The 25,557-nt window shown below is 38.1% G+C and overlaps 2 protein-coding genes and 1 long non-coding RNA gene across 3 annotated transcripts in view; 2 read left to right on the top strand and 1 right to left on the bottom strand.

Moving 5' to 3' along the window:
* Nucleotides 1-34: 34 nt before the first annotated feature.
* On the bottom strand, nucleotides 35-908 carry mRpL43 (mitochondrial ribosomal protein L43). Its single transcript, XM_065313493.1, has 3 exons — nucleotides 661-908; nucleotides 485-591; nucleotides 35-432 (listed from the first exon to the last, which is right to left on the bottom strand). The coding sequence occupies exons 1-3, from the start codon at nucleotides 795-797 to the stop codon at nucleotides 98-100; spliced, it is 579 nt and encodes a 192-aa protein (XP_065169565.1). The 5' UTR covers nucleotides 798-908; the 3' UTR covers nucleotides 35-97.
* Nucleotides 909-1,020: 112 nt separating this feature from the next.
* On the top strand, nucleotides 1,021-3,787 carry LOC135800964 (uncharacterized). Its single transcript, XR_010550258.1, has 3 exons — nucleotides 1,021-1,152; nucleotides 3,159-3,266; nucleotides 3,383-3,787. It is a non-coding gene; the product is annotated as an uncharacterized lncRNA (long non-coding RNA).
* Nucleotides 3,788-6,860: 3,073 nt separating this feature from the next.
* LOC135800294 (protein couch potato) overlaps nucleotides 6,861-25,557 on the top strand; it is a 53,761-nt gene continuing 35,064 nt past the window's right edge. The window contains 1 exon segment of the mRNA XM_065313490.1: nucleotides 6,861-7,506. Within this exon segment, the coding sequence (XP_065169562.1) occupies nucleotides 7,441-7,506 (66 nt within the window). The 5' untranslated portion in view covers nucleotides 6,861-7,440.

Below are 25,557 nucleotides of genomic sequence, written 5' to 3'. Positions count from 1 at the left end.
TATGGTGGGAAAAATGCCAAGTAGAGTTTAAAAGTTTTTAAGGATAATATTGATTTATTAATAACTACTACAACTATATTTATGAATTTTCATTAATTCATTTAGCCCTATTTGCTTCTAAATCTTCAATTCTTGGTTGCTTATTCAAAGCTTGTTGTTCTTTGAAAATCTCAAGCAGTCTATCAGTAGCAGTTTGTGGCAGTTGAGCAGGTCTTGATTGTTCTGCACTTGGGAACTCAACCAAATTCAAAGCTGGTTCTCTGAAAGTGTATGGTGTCCAAGGTCCTTGAATAGATGGATGTTCAGTATGCCACATTTTTCTGAATCTAACATGTTCATGATTCCCAGACTGTGTCTTCAAAAGATGTAACCATTTTGATATCACATCACCTTCTAAATTACGGCAATCTACATGTTGTTTCTCTCCATTCACTAAGGGACAAACAAAATAAGTAATAATTATGTAAACTTCCATAAATCTTACAGTATTCTGCTACAATAGTAGCACCTCTATGTCTTCTTGGTTTTAGGTAAACAACAGTTGCAGGATTTTCTTTTGCATAGTTTACAAGATCTGATTCAATAAAATCCCTGTAATTATAAGTAGGTATTGTTAAACTATCAAATATATTACTTGCAGACCAGTTTTGTGTTTTATACCTCATTCCTCTGCTAGCTCCATGATTCTTACAGAATTTTAGTGTAACTCTCTGCAGCTGGCAAACATAACGACCTACGCCGTTCTGCAAGGGTGCGTTAACAAAAGTGGATTTCAAAAAGAGATGACTGTTGGACATTTTTAGAGGTTTGCTTCTTTAATACTAATTATTAAACTAAGATTTCAATAATAAAACCAGGTGAAACCAACATAAAATAAAGTTGGGTTAAGCACTTATTTATTATGACATTACAGTTTCCTACTTTTTGTTATGTTCAGCTTTAGTTAAGTGCTGCTACCTGTAATTTCAATAAATCCTGTAAGAGGGAGTAAGGGGGTTTGTTTCAAAGCAGAGCGCCACTTAAAAAAGTTTTTGACATTTTGACACACCAAAATTAACAGAAAAAAAGAAATATTAATCTTTAACACTAAGAACATTTAAACTTTGTAGTATTGATGTACGCAACCAATCATCAGTTCATCTGCTATTTTGGGTATGGTTTAATTCATTATTATTTGCATAAAACGCCTAAGTTTTCAACAAAACTGTAATATCAACAAAAATATTAAATACACAGCATTGGTAAAAACGCTTTACGAAAGCTCTCCATTTAATAGGCATTCGCTTTAAAAATCTGCAGTGTTTTGGCAATGCAGGCACAAATGTATCGCTTTAAAACCCGCTCTTATCAATAGGATTAAATCCTTTGAGCGGTGAAAATAAAATAAGTATAGTCATAACTTTATTATATTTAGTTCCGTTTGGCTCAGTCGGTGTTTCAGTAATCGATTGAAACCGTCAAGAATGTTTGTATTCAACTCTTGACGAGAAATATGCGTTGGTTTTGTATATTTCTTGCGTCCTTGGAGGGTTTTATTCCACATTTGAGTAGTTAAAGTTTCACCAATCAATGTGGGAACAATGTATAGAAAACATTACAATTACATTAAGTTATTAATTACATTATAAATGAAATGGGGGTTTTAGAACTTATTACGTAGCATGTTCAAATAATCATACTTCTTACTTCTCTTAATTAGCAGAGAGACAGTGTGTGATGTTGGTATACTGAACACATACATAAAACAATCGCGCAAACATAAATTCATATTAATTTGTTTACTTTATACAACATTATTAAGCAATTTAAATATGGTAGAACTGTTGACTGAGGGAATAATTCTAGAATATGACATTGTTTGGTTAGCAATCTTCGTAAAAAATAAAATAATATTTATCCTCGTGTGTTGGAGAAAGAAAACAGAATAAAAACGATTTTACAAACGTTTTATATTATTAGCATTTCATCGTAGTTGTTTATATTAGTATTATTGGTAAAATAAAAGTCTCAAGAAGAATAAAACATGTATTTCATACAAGTGAATATAAATTAGCCAAGAACGGAAACCAAAAATCAGATTTTTATATTTGATGGCTAAATATTTGTATTTTCTTAAAATAAGAAGATAAAATAGGAAATTTGTGGTAGGAAGAGTAAATTGATGCATCTTTTAGTTTAGGTATTCATACAGCGATATTTCCTTTAATAAAATGTGAAAAATAACAAATTTTCCTTTGAGAATCACTTTATCAATACAAAATGCCAGTAGTTTACCTCTGTAATTTTCTTCAGGATATGTAACCAATCCGAGCAAGTAATACACAAGTCAATTATTGATAGAAATTATTGATTTTAAATTTCGTGGAAGCCGCGCCACTGTATGTTGTGCATCCTTTCGTTACTTGGTTACCATCGACGTTAAGTCTCAATAATTAATCGGGTAAATACAGGAATACAGGTACTTATGCGTGTACATCGATTTATCATTTATCGACTAATACTTGAATAGCATGATGGTTTGTAGCAATAAGCACACGATAAATACAGAAACGTGTTCATAAACTAATTATGTTTTTGATGTAAAGTTAACTTGTACATTTCCAATCCAGTTAGGAACAAATATTAATGGGGTTAAAAATTCACATAGATGAAATATAAATGACGTAAACGCGATACCATAATATAATATTTAAGAATAAATGAGAACATTGCATGGTCCAATGAAATATTAATGAAATACTAGCGCAGAGCGCCGAGAAAAGGCGAGTTTATTTTTACCCCTTTCGGAACTGAACAGATGTTTAATGTTTAATTGTTTTTCATGAAACTGAATTATTGTGTTTCTACAAAATGTAGATATGTACTCACATATGCAGAGAATAATTGATGCTTGTGTGGTGAATAATTAATTTTATATCCATCAGTCTAACATTTCATAACTTAGTTGTAGGTTATAATAACTTTGAGGTTATGCATTATTTTTCTACGTGCACAACCTCACTTTTAACCTAAAACAATTTATTTTATATTGATGCGTAAATAAATAAACTGTTTCGTTTACGCTAAGTGTTTGAACGCTTCATTTGTTACCGGCGTGTAGCGCAAAAGTATTTCGATGATTAAATATTTTATGAAGAAACTTCTCGCCTACTTTTCAGTGCTGCAGACGTGAGAATAAGACGATCCCAAGCATCAAACCAACACAACTAAAACCAACGACGTTGGCCTTGCAGGTCATCTGACACCTTTCACCTTTCTTGCCATTGGTAAGTGTCCACAACATCATCCTCCAGGAGTGTTTCGTGACCCGACCGTCTCACGCCGGCTCCCGCCGCCCTGGAGTCCATACGTAATGTGAATTATTAATTCGCATCGACCGCAGGACTGCCCAAGCCGAGTTCGTACTATATTAAAAAATTGAAGGCCTAGGAAGAGGTATAGATCCGGGTCAAGAATTTTACTCCAAGCTATATGAATTTCAAAACTTTTGTCATGCTTCTGTTGAAGAAAATATTGCCAGGGATTGTTTGTATTGGCTACATCTGTGGTTGAAGTTAGAGGTTATCGAGTATCGAGTTAAGTTTTGAGTTTGAGTTTGGTCCGACGCTGGCGTCCCTGAGAAAATTCATTCGTGGTCGGTCGACCGAAGGGTTTTCATAATTTATCGGCACGATACAGTGAAAAGCGGCAAGTCGGCAGCACGGGGCCAAAGTGCACGCCATATTCGTTTCACGCGTCGGAATTGCTACATCTGTTCGACTGTCGAACTGTTGGAACCCGGGAATGACATTCGATTGGAACCAAAGAATAGAATTTGTTGGCATTTTGTCCTAATAGGAGATATATTATCAGGTATCTTAAAAGAGATTCTAACGTAAAAAAATATTGAATTTTTTTCATAATCCTTAAAAATTTCCATTTTTCATACACGTATAAAATATATAAAATGCCAATGAGTAAAACAATGAGTTTATGTGGTATTGTATCCCTGACGGGATGGTCAGTTTTATATAAAAATTTGCGGATAAAATCCAAAAGATATATGACCAAGGAGTGGCGCCCCATAATGCTGGGCGTTGGAGGCTCCTCCACTGTTCACAATAACACGTGTAACACCCGCGTGTTATTACTTTGCGTGTCATTGATACATTCAATGATTCATCACTTTTTTTTATCTCCTGGGATGAGCAAGGTTCAATTATGGTAAACACCAAAAACATTCAAACATTGGGAACCAAGCCTAACACCCGAACTTTCAATTGAACCTGCGCCACGTGTATTTTTTATAATTTCAACCATAATTAGGATTTCTTGAAATCCACAAACGATAGAAAAAAATTGCGTGTCTTGCGAAAAGCGGGTACAAAATCAATATTGTGATTTGTACGCCCAGATGGCAAACTTATAACGTGCAGGAAACCCTCAGTAATTTCCTTCTGCGCATTAAAACTTTGAGCATTTTATCGTTTTAGCATTGTGTCAAACACCTGAGTTGTTTAAAGTGCACACATAACGCGCCACATGCGCAAATTCAAGGCGGAAATTGAAAAAAATTCCAATATGAAAAATACAAACACAACATGAATAACTCACAAACGGGGAATATAACTTTTGCTGCTAGAATTTTCCGTTTCAAGTCTGAAGTCGTGGGCGGTTTGGAGGTACACGATCGATAAAGTGGTCACTAATCGTCGCACGTCACGCACCGACTTATAAAACTTCTAATACACTATTCTAAATATTTTATTCTAGTAAACGTCGGACACTGCCTACCAACGAAATATCAATACTGTTTAATATCGGTGTCCATTTGTCGCGCAACACCATTTCGTTTAATTAACGAGCTTAATATTTAATTTCATTAAAATTCTCTTTAATTGCCGGTTTGCGAGCTGGGCTAATGCAATGCGTTCATACTAACGACGTAATGAAATTACAATGTCCGCTAGAAGCACGAACCTGGACAAAAGAACTTGCAAGTCAACCTGGTGCACGATCCGCGCTTGTTTAAAACGAAGTAACGCGCAGATAAAAAACGAGCCGAGGACGCGATGGAATTCAACAATTGTCGGGCGACTCAAGATTTAGTAAATATGTGTAACTGTAGCATTTGTAGTAAGTCGCCGGCGTAAAAAGCCTGGGAAACACCTGGCTAAGAGGGAAGCCAGTCGGACCTATTAATTCTTGAGAATTGGCTCATGAAGGCACGATTCATGAGCGGGCGATTGCGTAACTTTTGAAAAGAGACTTTTATCATCAACGTATGCTCGCATTAAGGAAACTAAAAGAAAAACGGTGTCAGCATCAAGTAGAATCCTGAAACAGAGCAAAACTTAAAGAAAATGATTTTATTTTTGTTGGAAATGTTATTGTGCTTATTTCAATCAATTGATTTTTACGTAAATGCATGAATTTAATAGCTATTTGTGTTTTTGTCCAATAAATCATAAAATTTGTATTTTTTTCAGAATGCGGACATGGATGCAAGTGGACTGTCAGAGCAATAACACGGCGGTGGTTGAATAATCTGAATATTTACGAGCGCACTCGAATGGTTCATTTTGATTATGGTTTCTTATACCCTGCAATTCCGACGCGACCTGCTTGCCAATGCGCACGGCGGGGTATAAAAACTTTTAATTGTATTAATTGAGCAGGTTAAATATTATTTACTATTTAGTTTGGGTTCCTCTTATCTGCTTTTGCAGTTATTTTATGTTAGGCGACTTCAATTTAATTCTTGAGAATTGGCTCGTGAAGGCACGATTCATGGAGCGGGCGATTGCGTAACTTTTGGAAAGAGACTTTTATTATCAACGTATGCTCGCATTAAGAAAAATAAAAAAAAAAACGGTTTCAGCATCAAGTAGAATCCTGTAACAAAGCAAAACTTAAAGAAAATGATTTTATTTTTGTTGGAAATGTTATTGTGCTTATTTCAATCAATTGATTTTTACGTAAATGCATGAATTTAATAGCTATTTGTGTTTTTGTCCCATAAATCATAAAATTTGTATTTTTTCAAAATGCGGACATGGATGCAAGTGGACTGTCAGAGCAATAACACGGCGGTGGTTGAATAATCTGAGTATTTACGAGCGCACTCGAATGGTTCATTTTGATTATGGTTTCTTATACCCTGCAATTCCGACGCGACCTGCTTGCCAATGCGCACAGCGGGGTATAAAAACTTTTAATTGTATTAATTGAGCAGGTTAAATATTATTTACTATTTAGTTTTGGTTCCTCTTATCTGCTTTTGCAGTTATTTTCTGTTAGGCGACTTCAATCTGCAAAATGATTAGTTTACGAAATCTTGTAGAGTTTCATACGTGTTGTGTGTGATATGCGATTGTGCAGGATGCGCGCGCGGCGTCCAGCTTTCGCGATCGTTTCGCAACGCTCGTTATCGGCGGCGCCCGTCAGTCTGAGGCGAGTGAGCGCCGGCGACACGATCGAGCACCCACCCACACCCCCGTCCGACACGACTTCGACCGCATGCCGCACCAACACACACACACGACAACGACGACGACAAACATCGCTGGCTGGTTTGCCTACTGAAACACACCCACTCCAACGCACACACGCACCCCAGGTGAGGCGCCGCTTTACCTGTATGCGCGCGCCCCACCCCAGAATACAAACACACCGGGACAGGTGCGCTGCTGCCACCGCCGCGCGATTACGGGGTGCGCGCCGAGGCGTGCGCGTGTTGGTGGTGTAGGTAGGCCCCGTGCGGCGCGGCGCACCTGCATAGCGCCGTCTTCCATCTTGCTCTGACACGCGCCGCCGGCGTGGCGTGTTTCCGTGCAAGTGGGGGGCAGCGCAGCCGGGCCCCGCATCATACACCGTTGCCGGCCGCGCGCTCTCTATCTCTTCAGTCGAGCTGCGACCGTCACGTCGTACGGGTCTCAACTTGGCCGTTCGTCGTTTGCATTCTCCGAAAGTCAATAAAAAACAATTCGCCGCTCGCTCCGCAATAAATCACCCTACATTCACACACACACACACACGCCAGTTTATTTTCACCACAAGGACTGATAACGCGCCGCGTGCGTTTCAGTGCAGCGCGCGCCGAGTGTTTGACGAGTGTCGTCCTGCGGCAGCAGGAGCAGCGCGAAGTATATTGTTGACGGGGAGGGCGGCCGATGTGCGTGCGTTGTACACCCAGTTGCAGACAGCGGTCAACTCTACGAGGTTGATCTTGTCGCAAACGTGAACACCGTGGAGACCGCCTTCAGTTCCACCGCCGGCGCCGCCACGAAGAGAGGCCGGCATCCGCTGGTTGGCAATCTGTCCCCGCCGACCGCCGCCACGCCGCCGTCGCTGAAGAGGCCGCGTCACGACCACGCCGTCGAGTCGTCCGCCGCCGCAACCGCCGCCGGCAGTCCTGTGATCGCAGCCGCCGCTGCGTCTCCGACCACCGAACTGGATATTATGGAAGCGCCGCTTACGCTCAGCCAGAGCATGGACTCAGTCAACACGGCCACCGGTGAAGAAGAGGTGAGTGCGGAGGATAATCCTATTATCGCTTCCCCTATTATGTCATCGGAAGGCGTACGCGCGATTGACTACATCGGGGGCAATTATTAGGTTTCGTAATCGTCTCTCGATATCGCAATTATGCGCGGCGCGGAAAATTGCTCACTTTTACGACTGCTTGTTTACTATTCCGACTAGCCGTAATCACGTCGTGCCGAGTCGAGCACGCAAGAGGCACGTTTTCGTAGGAGGAATCAAATCATTCATATTTCGATTACAAAACGTACAAAACATAAAAACTCCCGCAGGATCACAAAATGGTTTAGAGTAATAATTTCATAGTTGTTGTCGCTTTGGCCGAAACACCTTGCTAGTGGCGTCTTCCTGTTGTAGCCGAAAAAAAACATCGGTATTTCTTCGGCGCTCGCGCTCCGCATCAAGCCAAACGCATTTATTATTCTCGATAGACACGCACACTTGTTGTGTAGTTGTGTAATCCGTGCGCTGCTCGCCATTGTGCGAGAGGAAGCACGGCAAGTGCTGAAGAATCGTAGAAATCGTAGGAACAAAGGAAGAACGCGCGAACGCGCTGCGGTGAAAACGTTGAAGAAACCGTAATAGACTTCCTGTTCGCTCGACGTAGTCGGTGTGTATTCTTTCGTGCAGTCAGCCATCCGTCTACCGAGGCGGGTGCCTTTATTCATTCATGATGCGCCGCGCTAAAAAACTTGCATTTATCAAAAAACTATGGCACATTCAGTTGGCAGACAGGTTACAATTTCTCAACTACTGAAATAAGCACATCAAAAATTTACTATTTATCTACTTAGTTTTTAATAAATTTAATTTCATCACCAAAATCATCAGTTTGCATAATAATTAAGTTTACTTTCTACGCATTTTTATATCTAATTGCACATGTTCATTGCCCAACATATTAAAACCACCTAATTGCATCTGAAGCTATTATTACGCTCAAACAATGCACACGCACGCACACTGGTAACTTACGCTACATAAATTTAACATAAATTCAACGCGCGCACATAATATCTAACATCTAACAATAATGAGCTCGCTTTTTTGTAACATCCTATAAAACTATAAAGCATTGTCGGTGAGCGCCAGTGGCGCATTACGTCAGAGTCACACCAGCGACCGAGTCATGCGGCCATTTGGTTGTCGCAACAATAACATCAACAACAACAACAACAACGAATAGAACAGGCAAACATCAAACGGGGAATAGAACGCAATTACTCCATCACTTTGTTTCGTTCGAGTTACGCGATGAAAATGTGACAAAAATAATAATGGCGCGATAAAGCCACGGCCGCCGGCCATTGTTTGTATCGTGGCGCTGCGGTGTAAGTTAACTTAACTTGCACGAAAATAGAGGAACTACGCTGATGGTAGCACCGTTTCACCTGTTTCACTCACCTGGGCTGCGTGTTTGAATGTGTGGTGGGCATAATGGACGATATAATAACGCACGAGCTCGCATTGGCGTGCACCCGAGTTGGCAACAACAATAAATATCGTTCTTATAAAGTAAATTATATCGTGCGGCGCTCGTATCGCATGAAATTATAATAACGGGCCCAAGGCGGCCGGAAAATGTACGAATAAGGTGGAAAAACAACTAGCAACAATTTCTCTTTGCGTTATTAATTAATAACGCAGGAAGAAATGAAATTTGTTCGCCCTGTGCACACAACTGAGGCCAAGAAATGGATTACGATACGAATGCAATAAAATAGAAATGATTTTGCTGTGACTGAACTTGAAGCATTTTGCAAAACACGAAAAATTGCATTTTGAATGCTGGAATTTTGTATTTAAATTGCCACATTGTTTTGTTTTTTCCTGCAGAAATCGCACTTAAAATGCAATCAATGGGTAGTCGAATCCGACGATCAGCCATTGCATAACCTTGGCTTGCGTACGAATTTTTCATAACAATCGACGCGAGCATTGTTATTGTTGTTGTGGTAATTATGTGCACAGATTATGTCGTAGGTATTGTTTGGTAGGTAACATCAACAATAGAATTACTGAATAACTTTTTAAATTTGGCTTGGCCTCAATTTTTATCACATTTTGACATGTTTCTTCTAGGTTTACGTAATTGATAACAAACATTTACATTTTTTGGTTTATTGACGCGTTTGTACATTTACCGAATAGTTTACTGCATTCAGATTATTGATAATATTATTAATTATTTGATTAAATACAAAATTTTGCAATTTTTGCATTTTTACATTTTGCAAACGTAATAATTTCCACTTAGAATCACCCTTATAGTTTAATGCATTAAGAGTTAATTAAATATTAGCTAGTTTCATAATTGTGTAAATTGTGTCATACACGGAAAGCCCATTAAGCGAATGATTTTCCATATCATTTATGCATTTATAAATTTCCCAACACCATACATGCGTGTGTAATACACATATTTGCGCTTATATTTTTCTGGTGACCAAACAAAAAATACCTGTGCGTGCTGGCAACATCTTGATGCTTGGGTCGTGCGCTCATTTCGTGTCGTTTCGTCCATGGGTAATAATCCTTATCGAAATCGTCCACCCACGCCAGTTTTCTATACCACAACAACGTAGAAAGGACGACGATGCAATCAAATTTATAAAATGAATATTATAGTTGTATTCATGAATAGCGTATGTACCTAACGTGTATGTAGGTATATCTAACCCCCACCCCCCGGTTCTACGGGAACACGATAATAGTTATATTTTGTCTCTTGGATATCGTTCGGTAGTTGGTACGAAGCGCACCAACAACGCTGGTATCTTTATTACATTTCCCATTACGTATTAAGTTGTGTCTGTGATGTTGCATTATCCAAAGCGGCGACATTAAAAAATACCTAACATGGTGGTTGCGATCGCTGTCCATGGCAACGCTGCACACATTTTTTTCTCTTAGGCGCGCAACTTCAGTCGGTAGTCGATGGCGTTTCATAATTTATGGATGTGTGCTCGTGCGCACCTGTACGTGGCACAGGCCCCGACATTTTATATTTCCACCCTGGAGGTATATTGACTAACAGCCATCACAGGGAAAATATACAAAACGCCAATATGTCATGTTTGCCACGAAGTTACACGTCGGATATTGTCATTTTTTGTTGATAAAAAATTCCCTGCTCTCGAAATTATATTGTCATTAACCCAAATAACGAATTCTAGCGGTTTTGATGATCTGCGTGCGTGTGTTCCGGTTTAAACATTTTGGCGATGTCCTTCAGGGTGATTTAATCCGATCTTATAGCATGTAAGTTTGAAGTGTATGTGTGTGGTATGTTGGGTTCACCTCGTCCTCGCGTTGCCATGACGGCGTTCGATGTATACACACGGGGGCGGCATAGCAACGTGGCCGAAACACCAGGCACGCCATCGCCGCCGCCACCGTCGCCTCGCGGCGTGTGCTTTTTGCTCGCGTTTCGAAATTAAAGTTCATTCCGTGTGCTCCCTGCTGGCTGCGGTGCGCTCAGTCTTTCGATGCTTTTGTTAGGTTATAATCAAGCGTGCAGTTTAATTCGCACAGCGTTCGTGATTAATATCATTGCCGGCATGTTGATTTTGATTTACCATCCAATGCCATTTGTATTTTATTTACGCTTTGTTATTAATGACATTTTGTGGATTATTGTATTGTATAGAAAGCTTTTATTTTAGTGCACGGGGTTTTATTATATTGAATTCAGCAAAGAACACAATTTGGTAACAAGGTGTGCAAATTATAAACATGCGATGTAGAACAATTTCATCGCACCAAATTGCGTTTTAAAAAATGTTTTTATTTTATGATTAATGAATCTTCGTTGGTTTTACGAATTGCTTATGAACGCGGTTAACTAGAGCGTTTAGTTGGATAAAGTCGGCGTTTAGCGCACTGGCGCGCTTCTTGATGTGCCCGTTTCTCTGCTTTGAGTCCAATTTCAACGCTGCGCAAAGCTGTTTTTTTCATTGGTTTTCTTTGCGTTGAATTGTTGCTTTTCCTTCCGGGCCTGCGGTTACGCTTGGTGCGCAGCAAATGACTATGAATTTTCTATAACTGTTAATGTTTAACTTTTCTGCGTTCAGTGGAAGTTGTCGAGGTATACTATCATTAGAAAAGTAAAACAGAGCGCATAAAAACGCGGCTTGTAGGTAGATTGATTGTGGACTATTCAAGTAGCAAATGCATTTTTTGCTGACGCTTTGTTTAGGGCTTTACGCTTTGTACTACACAATTTTGATTAGCCTGTTAGATGTCCTGCCACACGGGTAAAACTCAACTAACGACGTAACGAATTGAATTGATGCTTGGCGCAAACCGCAAGTTCACTTTTCACTCATCGAATGCGCGGCGCAACGGGTAACGGCAAAGTGGCAAAAAACGAGAACAAATCCGGCGCGAAGCGAACAAAAACGCCAGCTCATGAACAGAGCACCAAATAGAACGAATTGCTTCCAGCTTGTTGGACGTGCCAGCGTCGTGGAGTAAATTCATTGGGCATGTGATTAAAACAACGCTGGAACAAGATACGTTTCACGTTTACAAAGTGCAATAATATACTATACATTGAAATTCCTTTGCTTTCTCATCTCTTGTAAATCTTATACCAAACTCAAATGAGAACCTAGGTACTATCACATCAGTTGAATGAATATTGTAACTTGGCAGCCTATGATTGTTCTATTAAAATTGAATTACTCCGACGAACGGTGCAAAAACTTGTGTGGAACATACTGGAACAGGTGCAATGCAATCTGTTTTGGTCGGTGCATTCGTTTATCGAGGGCACACGCTTTACATTCCAAAACTACGCTACAGTGTTATACATTTGACACTAAAACTGCATTAATTGAACTAGAAACAAAGCTTCACCACAAAAATCAATTTTGTTAATTGTTTCGTAACAATAATTATTATTTACTGCACAAATTCAGTTTATACACTCGTATTGCAAAACCCACATTAAAATTGATTTCGTATCGCTTTAATGCTCGCTGCGTGTTCGTGAATAGAATATCCAACCCACATGGTTTATTTATCGATGCCATTAGAGGCAGCGCATAGGTGGCGCTCACCTGAGAACCCGCACTCGGCGCACATTATCGTGTTGCCAATGGCAACAATAACGTAAACATTACCGACGCTCGTCCTTAAAATGACAGGGCGAACATAGCGTACACACATTCGCCGGTTTTGTTAGATTGTGTGCTTATTTGTCTGGGGCATATTTATTGATTTATTGGATTCGGCTGAACACGAGCGTGTTTATAATTCATATTCAGATAATGTGGATAATGTACGAATTAATTCAACCCTAATGCAGGATTCTTGTATCATTTTGGCATTGTATTGTCAATGTTAATTATTACATTCTTTGGGAACATAATGTGATCGGTTCAATTTGATATACTGTAATTACTTATTCAATAATTCAATAATTCGACATACGAAGCTTGCGTTAAAAATAAATTAGATTGGTTCTTTCCTTCTGAACACTAAAACTTCCACTAAACACTACCTACAATCAGTAATAGATCTGGTTGCGGTAAGGTCTCGTTTATTGATAGCCCTAGCAATAGAGATCCGTGCATAATTAATCGCCTCCGCGGTTACAAACACAAGACTCCATGAGTCGGGTCGGATAATGCCTTGTGATGATGACAATAAGACTGCGGGAAACGGCCTTCGATTGGTTGTCGAGCTGTAGGAAGTCGTAGGTTGGTGTTTTAGTCGCTATAGTTGCGGCATTCGTGCGACACAAACAAACCTCGACTCGAGTCGAGAACTAGGTACATAATTTATACATGATTCGTGAAGCATTGGAAAATTGCATTGTTATTACATCAATTATAAAGCAGATAATTAGCGACGGTTAATTCATGTGGGGTTTTAAGGTCTCTTGTTCCATAAGTGTTCTATCGAGTATCGCTTTTACTTTGTATTTTGCTGGAGAGAATTTTTAGGTAGGCGATTGCTACATATTTCATGTGTGTGTCTTATGTTTTGTGCATGTGCACGCCGGTAGCGTGGGCAGCCAGCTCGGCCTGCTGGTCTAATTAAGGTCTCGACCTTATCCACGCTAGGCACACACGCACGTGTCGCTTTGGATGCCATTTTCGAAATGTCTCATCACGCGTAGGTACTGAAATATTTCCTATAAGTATTGATTGCTTTCTTTCGTATACATTGAAATTTTTCACCCACGAAATAATCACAATCATCAGCGCGTACAAAGGCGTGTGTTGGTAATAAGATTATGTTAACTGGAAAGTAATAATATCTGGTAAATTATGCGCTGAGAAATATGTGTTGCCTTTTCGAGAATTCGGGCGTAGATACACTGACTCTCTGACATTACTGCTTTGCAGTCTTTGTTTTGGGTTCAAGTTGCTAGTTGCACGTTACGATTCGATCGTTTGTTCTCGGCTGCTCGTTTGTCTACACGGCTCTACGCGTTCAATCTTACATCAACGCAGTTCTTTGGTTACTCGTGCTAGTTTCGCGTTGCTTGTTACTTTGTTTCCAGCTAGAACTCGCTCGGAAAAGCGCACGCTTGGAAACTGTGCCATCGAGAGATCAAAACGACGCGATCTAAACAACGCGATGCCGTATTTACGTCGCGCCATCTGATCGCATTATGATATTAAGTCGTGCTGCTCTTACTACCAGCCTCCCATCATACCAGCGCTGCTTTCTGTGTTTTTGTCTACTGCCAACTTCATGTGCCTCTTGTCTAGTTCAACGTTGCGCAATTGACGATAAACCAGTTTATGCATAGTGAAATTCGTATGAAAATTCAATTTTAAATGCATTATTTCACTTTATTCTATAAATCATCAAAGGTCAATCAATCATCTTTCAAATATAAAATAAAGATAGGAATGCCAATAGTTTAATATCATTAAAGTGGTTAAATGAATGCAAATTGCTTTGTTTTCTATGTTTGCAAACTCGGCACTTTGCAGCACATTTGAATATTTATCTAAGCATTACTGCAACGAGGCAACAAACACAAAAATCTACACTTTAATGAAACCAGAAGCGACATTTTAACGGACATCTGTTGATAATTAAATGTAATCGATTTGCGTTAATCACGCCTCGTCATTATGTAGAGTAGCGATTTAAATTCGAAATTAATTCCAGCTCTGCTCCAGTTTTAGGTTTTATCTGGATTGGATATATCAATCTAAATGCTCTAAACACTTGCACTTACAATTTTCTCTTCCAGTTACTCGCGAATTAAGTTAAGTTAATATGCATATCATGGCAATGTGGATTTGTTCTTTTGTAGATATGAACAAACGAAAGTATGTTGAAATCAAGCCGCGCGGAAATCTAAAACAGCGGTGAGCGAAGCAGCTGATATTAACGCCAGGTGATGCGACAGCCGGACAGGTTGTTTTATCGGTGTGTCTGTCTACCTTTCCTACCTTACTTAGTTACCTTTACGCTAGTTGCGTGTTGTGCAGAGTGTACTGTTGCACATGGCTTGGGCATTTTATTTTAACAAGCATCTGTCGCATATTCCTAACCAGAATATAACCATTTACCCAATTTTTTTCGTCTTCTCAAAATTTTGTTAATATAATAATAAATACTGTTTTTCTATAATAAATTTCACGCTTTATTTGTTTCTTTGATGATTTTTCTATATTTTATCCATCATACGTTGAAACATCCGCTAGCAGTAGATCATAAAATATTTTCTCCCAACATCGACTATTTTCAAATATTTTTATAATTGAGACACATCCACGTTGAGTTGACCGACTTGCCCAACGGATAAATACACGGCTTATTTTTATTTTTAGTTCAGGTAGTGTTTTTTCGGCGCGCTTTGAAATTATGATATAACGCCTTTTTACGGAAGACATCTTTTAGATGTTTGTAGAAAATATTTTGCTCGCTGGCACGAAAATTAAATTATTACTCAATTGATGCAAATTTATAACTTAATAGATTAATCTAGTATCTGTTGACAAATTGGTTATTTTCTCAATGGTTCAAGGTATTTACGGAGATGAAACGTGCCGAATCTGATTTGTTTCTTTTGTGCACGTCGAGGAAGGAGCAGCAGCTTCTGTTTCATTTGTTTGAGCATTAAAGCGTCTACGCCTTACGATGCTTGCTTTTCCAATCTGTGGGATTTTGTAGTAAACGAGTGTTCGTCGCTGGGTGGTGTTTGTTTTGTTTCGTCTTTTTGGTGCTTCTTCAAGCTTCTGCAATAAAACTTCTAACCTCTGCGGCAGGCGCAAGAGCAACGCAGAACTTTATATATACATGTTCCTCATATCCAGAACCGGATTTAAAACTTGTAATTACAATCTCGCAAAATTAAGCGTTTCTAGTTAGTTATTTTACTGAAAAACCAAAGAAATAATGTTTTGTCTTATTTTTGGTTTAATAGTATGTGGTACAGCCCTGTTGCACTAATGTCACTAGTTTTAACTAGTGTGTTAGTAGCAGATGAGTTTCGTCTCATTTTCTAGCAGTGAGCCTGGTATGGTAGACTCGCGCGTGCCATCACCGCACACACTTAATTCTCGCTCATCATTCATCTCGTCCTCATCTGCACGCGTTCCCCGCATCTATTTCTGTTTGCACTTTTTGGTACTCGCCACGACCGGCGTGCCACAAGTAATCGTGATACTTGTGATGCATCGATTCGAATTAAACATCGCGCGGCGACTGCTCGGATTAGCCGGTAGTGGTGTGTTGGAAACAGCGAAAAACGCGGATAATGCAAACATCCCGAGCGCGACTTATTGCCCGCGGCACGCGCTTGTCAGCGACTCGATTTATTTTTATTGCATATTTTCTGTGCCGCGCGAGCGACACACTAACGCCACTGAGAATAATAAATGAAACCAGCAGTTAATTGGGTAATCTTCTGGAAGAAAGAATAATAGTAATATACTGATTGTTATTTGACATTTGACTATTTACTTTGAGTTTGTTATTGTAACACAGCAAGTTTTCCTTGTGCACCGCATAAACTACTCGAAATCATTGGATCATCGGTGTAACTGCGTTCGGGAAAATAAACGAGAGGAATTAGCGAAACTACACTTAAACTAAGTTTCGCATTACTTTATTCTACTATCCATCTCGCTTGTGTGTATGTAGGTACTTACTCTTGCTTGACTCGCGGGTCGAGTCGCGCGTCATCGTCGTAAACGTCGCCCGTAATTGCGATTAATTGTATTAAGTCATTTGGGTCGTTAGAGTACGTATTAAATGCGCTTGGCAGCGGGGGCGTCCGACAAGCGGCTAACTAACCAACCGACCAACTAATTGTGCACCGCGCGCGCGAACACCAAGCGGTGACGAGTTTTTGTCCGGCGCTTTTCCGAGTGAATCTCTAAACTGAACCTTTAGCCACAAGTTGTGACTCAGCTATGAAAAACAGGCGATAATTAAGTAGCGAAGCGAGCGAGAAAGACAAATAGGCACGCATAAAGCGTGTCTTTATTTCGACGCGTTAATAAACTGCGTTGCAAAGAAATTCCTCGCGTACGCAATTCCGCACAACCGTTGCCAAGATGAAATCATACTTTAATGAGCTCCATTCCGCGCCTAAGGCAATAAATGCGGTTATTTGTTTCAAGCGTGATGTTACAATTTAGCGATAAACAAAACGAAATGGATTTCTTCTATAGAAACAAAATAAAAATATTTATTTCATAATACAACAATTAAGACACGTGCATAAATGCTGACTATTGTACATGTACATGGGGTCCAGTGTTGTGAGTTTGGAATGCGGTAGGAGAGGCGAACATAACGCGAGCGGCATTTAACCGAGTGTGAATTGTTAAGTGTAACAAGTAGTCAAGAGCGAACACAGACTACTACTCACACTTGTGTGTGCTACACTACAAGGTAAAAGGTAAAACTAGAGCTGCGAGTGGAGCACATGTGGACACCGCAAAACAGCACGCAACAAAAGCAAACAGTGTGTGGGATAAAACGAGAGAAAATGAGCATCGCTGTGGGAAGGAAATGGATGCAGGATGCTGCACGCGGGATGTAGAGACACCTGTTCGTAATATGCATAATATTCGAGTCGTGAAGTCACTTTCGAAGTAGAATTTACTCTAATTGAGAAAACTTGGCATTAAATGTCTAATAACTTTATTAGTTTCACTTCTTGACGTTTACGATCTGAATTAATCATCCTCGGAGACTATTACTCATCATCGTCTTACACTTCGGAATCTTAGACTCTAGACAATGTTATTAAACTGAACATTTGTTTCTCCAGCTTTCATTTTATTGATTTATTTATTGAATCAGCTCGCATGCAACGATTCAAACTTTCAAGGTCATGTATATCGTAGTAGTTATTATTTTGTACTCGTTAGTGAATAAATTCCAGTTGTGATTGCACTTGTGGCGTGTTACGATTGGATACAACTAGGAATATTATTAAAATTGTATACAATATGGTTAATTTTATTTTAAAGTTGAATGAATTTTTCTCTTATAAAGGTGTGGGGCGGGTTGGTACCTTCTTTAAATAATGTAATCAATGTTTATAAATACTTTGAGATTTGTTTACATTCAACTGTATAAACTTTGCGTGGAAATTGTTCATCTAGCGGAGTGCGCGCGCGTTCTGCAGTTTACGGTGATGGATAATGATGATGATGGTAATTTATTATTGCGTTAACGTAAGATGTGTTTATGTTATTTTCTGCGTTGTGCCCGGAAGATTTCCTTTTTTTATTTCTTTTTGAAAGCAAGTATTTTAGGTCAAAAATAAAATTTAAAAGTGTAATTATAAATATGTGATACTGAAAATATTCTACGTTTTTCTAATGATATTATTTTATTTCAGGTGAGTTTCATATTTTTCCCAGTAATCGTGGGCGTTCAAGGCATACACAAACAGTAAGTTTTAACTTTAACATGAACTGGTGCAAAGAAGAATCTCTCATGATTTATTAGCTAATAATTCGTCGATTCAGGTTAACCAAAAACATTCCGTCAATCAGACGTAGATGATTCGCGATTTTAGCGATTATTATTAGTTTTGCGTGTTTGCGATGTGCACGAATTTGATTACAACTTTATACGACGTAAGATATAATTTATACTTAGATTTAGTGGGGAAGGATACAACTAAAGTTGATTATTATTCCATCATGCAATGTGGGATATTGTAATTTAAAATATACGCATTTTGAGGCGACCTTCGTCAGGTTTTTTAAACTATATTTTTCGTAGCTACATAATTATAATCTAATGTACTAAATACGAAACATATTTGCGTTAGGTTTACTATTTTAAATTTATATTTGAATGCAAATGCAAACAGAGTTTCCTTTTGTAGCGAATTTCAGCAGAGTTGGTTATGACAATAATGAAACGTTTATTATCGCAACTATTATGGAATTATCTATGTCGTTTTGCATCAATTTTAGTTCTCAGCTGAGGCATGCACATTTTAGCAGACGATTATATTTAGCAGCCGGAAGGAACATCCGGTTCTAATGCGACCTTTCATCGAGTCACTCGCAGACATAATTTAAACAATTGTTGTGGAACTAAAAATATCACGATGTGAATTGCAAGTTGCATTTCCACATTTTATTATTATTATGATCAACTTATTGATGAATTAGTCGAAAACTGGACGAGCTATGTTAGTAATTTTTGGAATATTACGAGAAAAATTTAAAACATGAGGATAATATTTAATTGTTGCGTGCCAGAACCTAAATCTTATAAGATAAATTACAAAAAATCAATTTTGTGATGTATTACTTACATACCACTAAAAATATTTGGATATGTGTAACGTGTAACTAAAATACATATTATTGAAAATATTTTCATGTGAAATTTAATAATTGAACCGATGCCAAATTTCGCTAATAATTCTATTCACGTCTCTTTTAATAATCACAGCCACGTCGGAATTTAATATTTTGACATAACTGTGTATCAGTTAAATATTTTACTATTTGTTGCAAAACTATCATTAGAATTTGTGAGCTGCGCAAACATAATGTTTCATTATTGGCGGTGTGTAATATTATTTATTTGACAATTGCACCTCTGTGCCAGTACTTGCACGAAAGTAACAGTATAATTACAAATAATGCAGTTTTCATGTTTCGCAAACAAAATAATATCGAAAACTGTTTCATCATTCAATTACAAACATTGCACGAAACGCCAACACGTTCGTGCAATTACGAAGTTTGCCGGCGATCGGGGGCGCATCCTCTATTACTTTCTATTTACGTTACATTTCGATATAAATACGTAAGTAACAAGAGCAATTATGGAATTTCATAAATTTCATATTAAAATTGCCAACTACTGAAATTGGAATTGATGCTGCCGGCGAATATACATTTCAAAGATAACAGTTATAATTATAAATTTTATTAACTGGACAAATATTATTTTCAAATTAAATATGATTATTTGTTATGTCTTTTTATAAATGTAATTTTATTTCAAATCAATATTGTTATTTAATTCGCTATATTTGGAAATTTAATTAAGTTGTACATTAATTTATAATTTGGAATATTTTTATTTCAATTATTGTAACACTGACCACTTTTTTACTCCTCCTCTATCCTCAAAATTTATATTCAATGGAATATACATTTAAATTTAAATTTATGGCATTTCACACAAAACACAAGACATGTGAACATTAAATTTGATTAACAAGCAGACATTTGCATGTTTGTTGCGACCGAAACACGCGACATTATTGAGATGTATGTTACACCAACGATTACACGCACTTGATGTCCGACATGTTTGGACGTCTCAAAGCGTAGGTGGATTGTAAACTTCAACCAGATTTCAATGTGTAAATACACGGACAATGTTAATATTTGTACGGGAAACGACAACATGAAAGATGCGAGCGATGCGACTTCTTATTGTTTAGAAATTCTCAACACAGCAAATAAAACACGGATTATTTTCACGTTCGGAAGGCGCCGATGTCACCACCGTTCGCTGTTCACTCTGACAAACGTGCAGCGACTGAAATGTTTGTTATTATAGTAAACATGGAAGTTTGTAGCGTCGTATCGTGGATGATAAAATAACCTATTTTAAACATTTTCAAATTGTGTACATGATATTTGAAATATTTTTAGGTCGACTGGTTTGCAACTTAGGCAAGCAAAGTGTATAGATCCGCGCAAGTCACTTTTGTATTTTTGATTTAACTGTAAACATATACCTACTAAATCATTTGTTGTTATGTTTCATGGTTAAAGTGGCAATCGTGGATTATTCTTACATATGTAAAAGGCCTCTGCCTTCATTTATACCAAATGTGTTTTTGCACACACTCATACACTGAGCGATTAAACCTAAGGGAATGTGTAGCGAGCGTGTAGCCGTCCGGATAGCGGCGCATTTCTTTGTAATGCAGTAATGCAGAAGAAACCGGAGAAAGTCGCTTTCCTTTTGGGAACGCGCGCGCTCCTCCAGTATTACTTTTTCCAGCAAAAGAAACGCTTGGCGAGATGCTTGCGAAAATTGAATGGGAAGTGAGCCAAAAACTGCACTCACATTTGAATACAGGCTATCGCAATACATTTTTTGTAATCACAAAAATTAAAATTGGATTTTTTTCATATGCTGTAATAGAATTTTATTTTGTGGGATTAATTTTATGTGCTTCTGAGTGATTGAGATACTGATGCGATTTCGTTTTGTGTACACACTTAGTAGATATTTAATTTCCAGTGCACATTTGCCAAATTACTCTGATGTTGGATGTTTAATACGTATGCAACAAGCAATCTTGTTATTCCCCGACTATGTCGGAATAATCTACGATTCGCAATATGTGCTAAAGTGTTGCCAAAACCCTTTCCAGTTATCTGCCTTTAAATGACTGTTGCTCTACTGAATGGATTATTTTTATACATAAAAGTGTATTCTTAACCTCGTTGTACTCGTAAAAAGTGTGTGATTCATCCGTCCATCAGGCGTTACGTTAAATCATCCGTTCATTGCAAGCTAATGATCCGCAAATTATACCCACTATTCTTCAAACATAATAATATGTTATATATATTGTTGTTTGCTGTTGCAGTGACACTCAAACAGTGTTTTTACTTCTCAAGTTAATGGTAAATTTTGGTTGTCGCTGATATACTTGTAGGTTTTCGTGATATCGCATACGTTAGCGGCATAGGTAGATGTTCCTGCCAACTATCTCACGACGTGGCGGCGAGCACGCGCCTTATTTATATAGCGCAATAATATACTTATCCGCAACACGAATAGGAATAGTGGAAAATGCGTACGTTAATATATCTCGGTATCGCGTCGAATAATCTAAATATAATGCGGATTTGTCTATTTTCACAAGCGGCGAACACTTTCGAAGTGAGATGCGCATGTATTTTTAAACGTCTTTGCGCACTGAGTGATCGAGTAGTGAAAGAAAAATTATAAAGACATTTATATACATATTTTATAAAACATATTAATTCGATAATTTCCACTTTATTGGTTGATTTTTATTTGACTCGTATATCAATCAATTTTAATTAAAAATTATTATATTATAATTATAATATTTGAAAGAATTTTAGAGCTAAATCATTAGCTTATTAAAACAAGTTTTTAAGACCCTTTAAAATGAAGGCGTTTGTAAGCTTCTTAATGTCTTTTTGTCTTGAAGCGTGTCAGTTTTGCACCGCGCCCACATTGTCTTTTTTATTTGCTTCGAATTAAACTTAATTAACGAGAAATAAGCGCATTAAAGTGCATTAAACTATCAGGAAGTGAGCTGACTCACACAAACAGAGTTGTACCAGTATATATAGACTAGAAAAAATATCTGGTGGTGTGTCTATATCAAAGTTGCGGAAAAAATGCATCATAAACTGCACCGGTAACAATGACGGCGCAATAAAAGGGTGTGCGCCTTTTTTTCTCTCCTCTAAATATTTGCGCTCGATGAATACGTTACGTTCGCTTCGACGGATTGAGTTGCTCTCTTCCCGGAGCGCCGCTGCCGCCGCCGCCGCCGCCGCCAGCAAGTCAGTCGAGCATAGCGCAGTGTTGCGAGTCGGAATCGGACGGGGAGTTTTACATCGACTGCGGTGGCCTGAACATGTCTGTTATGTGCGGCGGCTTCGCAAAATAAGCTGTTTGTTTCTTCATTCGAACTTCAGCATTACCCGGGAGTATTTCGCCATGTATCTAGGGGAAAGCAGGCAAAAAATGCATCAAGCATTTTTATCAGAGAGGGTTTTCAACTTGTATTGTTTGCGTAAACACAAAATAAAATACCGCGGTGTTTTGTTTGTGTTGATAAATAAATCTCCCGTTTTCGCTTTAATTTTATTAAAACGCTGTGTTTATTGTATGCGGCAGCAGTGGTGCTTCAGGGCACCGGTTTGAAGCAATCCTAATTCACTGGGAAACGACCACGACGGCGCAATTATGCGCATTGCACACCGGCGCTAACTGCTGCTTGTACGAACATGTGCCTGTTTTTTTACATTTTCATCAGCGCTCATTGCGGACTGCATCCTTCAGCCCCTTAAGAGCGCGCATTAGCTATTTATTTAATTGCAGGCGCCTTCATTGTTTCAATTCACTATTCGTTTATTACATGATTTTTTATCATTAAATGAAAAGCATTAAATATTTTTTTTGTTTCGCATAGCATTTTCATGTTTTCGGACGGACGCGTTAATTACGCTCTTGTAACACGAGTTGTCGTGTGTGCGAAGTATAATTATTCCGTTGTCGCCTGCATGTTATCTCTGTGTTACGGTATGATTATTATTATTATTGTCAGGAATTGCAATTGCAGCAGTATTGTGTCCGCCAATTATAAGCTGTAAATTGGAAATAAATATTGTTGTTTGAGTTTTCAAGGTCGTATACAATCTACTTATACAATTAGTACAGATTTATTTAAATTAAATATACGAATTCTTCGAACTAAGTAAAAGTTAGTTTTTTAATGCTTAAATCCTGTATTTTTATACTTAAATTTTGTAAATAGTTGCGTACGGTAAAACTTCACGAAGATGCTTTTACATCTGTCTAAACATTTCACCGTAATCACATTAGTTTAGCGAAGATTTTTCATCGTTTCTGTTTTCATGTCCGTGGGTGCGTTAGGCTTGCATGATTTCTTGGCTGGTGTGCGTGTAATTTTAGGCATTCCAGGCTGCACGCATCACCATCGATCATAAACTTCTCGCCGTGTATCTAAACATTTTCACATTCAAAGCATTACTTCTGGTTGTTGGTGGATCCTGTAACCCGCTCGAGTTAACTAACATTGCGGACTTGCGTGTGTTTCATTTTAATTAATTAAAGGAGTATGAAATATCGTGTTGCATTATGTGCCAACGGAAGAAATGAAAACAATGTCCACGAGTTTTAAAAGTAATATTCACATTTTTTAGAGTACAAAAATAAATGCATTTCTTTCAACACTTTAGTTTAGTGGGAAGATGGGAAATATTATTTATTTTGTTAATATAATCGTGGAATAACCACAAATACATATTTTTTAAATTACAGCCGTGTTACAAGAAAATTAATTCGCGTGCGCACGCTAACCCATCTTTAGACTCACAAGATTATTTCATTTTTTTACTTTACGAATCATTATTGCGATTGATCAACACTGGAAGTAATGATAACAAAAAGAAAGGCTGTAAATAAACAGGAAACCGTTCACAAACCAAGCTAATAACTTGTTTCAATCAGATAGAAAAAGTAGCGATATCTAATTAAATTCATAGCAATAAATAATTTTTTCTCTTGGCCATTTGTGTGCGTTCTAATTATTTTCCGTTTTATAATTCAAGTTTAAGCACTCCAACAACCTTTATGTACAAGGTTTGTGCTCAGTCTGCCAGCAACTTCTATGCCTTGTAATGCTTGTTCTTATTCTCGTTCTTGAGATTCTATTCATTTTCTACGTGCTCATAGCAAAAACGACAAGACTGGTAAACTAGTAAATAGTAAAATAGAAAGTATCTCTCGTATACTCTTCTTAAGTCTTGGTTTTTGTGCGATAGTGTGCTGGTTGTGTGCACCGTAACGGTGTTACGGTTATCTCGAACGAGCAGCGAATAACGAAACGAAATACGAAATACTAACTGAAATACGAAATAAACGCGACGTGTGCATTTACATTGCGCGGCATTGTGTTTCGTATCTCGGCATTGCGTAACAGAAAATTGAAATTGGGTTAGGCCATTACTTACGGTGCACGGTGTGGAAGTCGATTTAAGTCGGACTCAAGCAGCTGATTGAAATTTTAATAAATTAAAATTAACCAAAAATGTTTAAAACGGTAAAATTTATTTAAATAATTTTATCGAGAAAATTCATACCCTGACAAATGGAAAAATGCGATGCAAAATTTAATTGTACGCATTTTATCATTTTTATTACGTTGAATATTTTGAAAATATGTTCGTATATAATAAATGCGAATAGCATACCTATCATTGCACGGGACATTGTTTGTCGATAAATAACGAGTGATGTAATACAAATACGAACACACGAAATATGGGGCATGCATGCTCGCCATCCATGAGCTTTCTGCGCGTTTTTGTTTGTTGTAGTATAGGTGGGGCGGGTGGTGGCTGACGGCGGCTCGCACCCGTCGCCGACCAGTTGGCCCCGCTTGGTTAGTTCGATAAATAATATTAAAGCGTTAATAATGGAGTCACGTACATAATCGACTTGCGATGTAATGACGATAATAACGATCATCATCAACTACACTGCGCTCGTTTTTTGCTAAATTTCCGAGCACGAATCCAGGCCAGCGGGAACAACCGATGAAAGCAATGTCTGAAACGTGAAGACATGAACCTAGATTAGGCCTTGGGCGCATACAAATTTTAACATTAAAAACAAATCATTATAAAATCATAATAGAATTACTCTACTTTTTTGTTATCTTTCCACAAAATTATATATTAAAAATATGGGAAATTGTGTCACTGGATGAAAAACTGCAATTGCACAAAAATATTTAAAAATAGTAGAAGTGAATGTTTAACG

This window comes from Atheta coriaria, unplaced genomic scaffold (assembly GCF_025399875.1).
Source record: "Atheta coriaria isolate IRGN ID8LTWV9N9 unplaced genomic scaffold, Caltech_Dcor_3.1 hic_scaffold_10_pilon, whole genome shotgun sequence".
In the NCBI taxonomy this organism is placed as follows: Eukaryota; Metazoa; Arthropoda; class Insecta; order Coleoptera; family Staphylinidae; genus Dalotia; species Dalotia coriaria.
The sequence above is the reverse complement of the archived record's forward strand: the minus strand, read 5'-3'. Positions and strand labels throughout refer to the sequence as shown.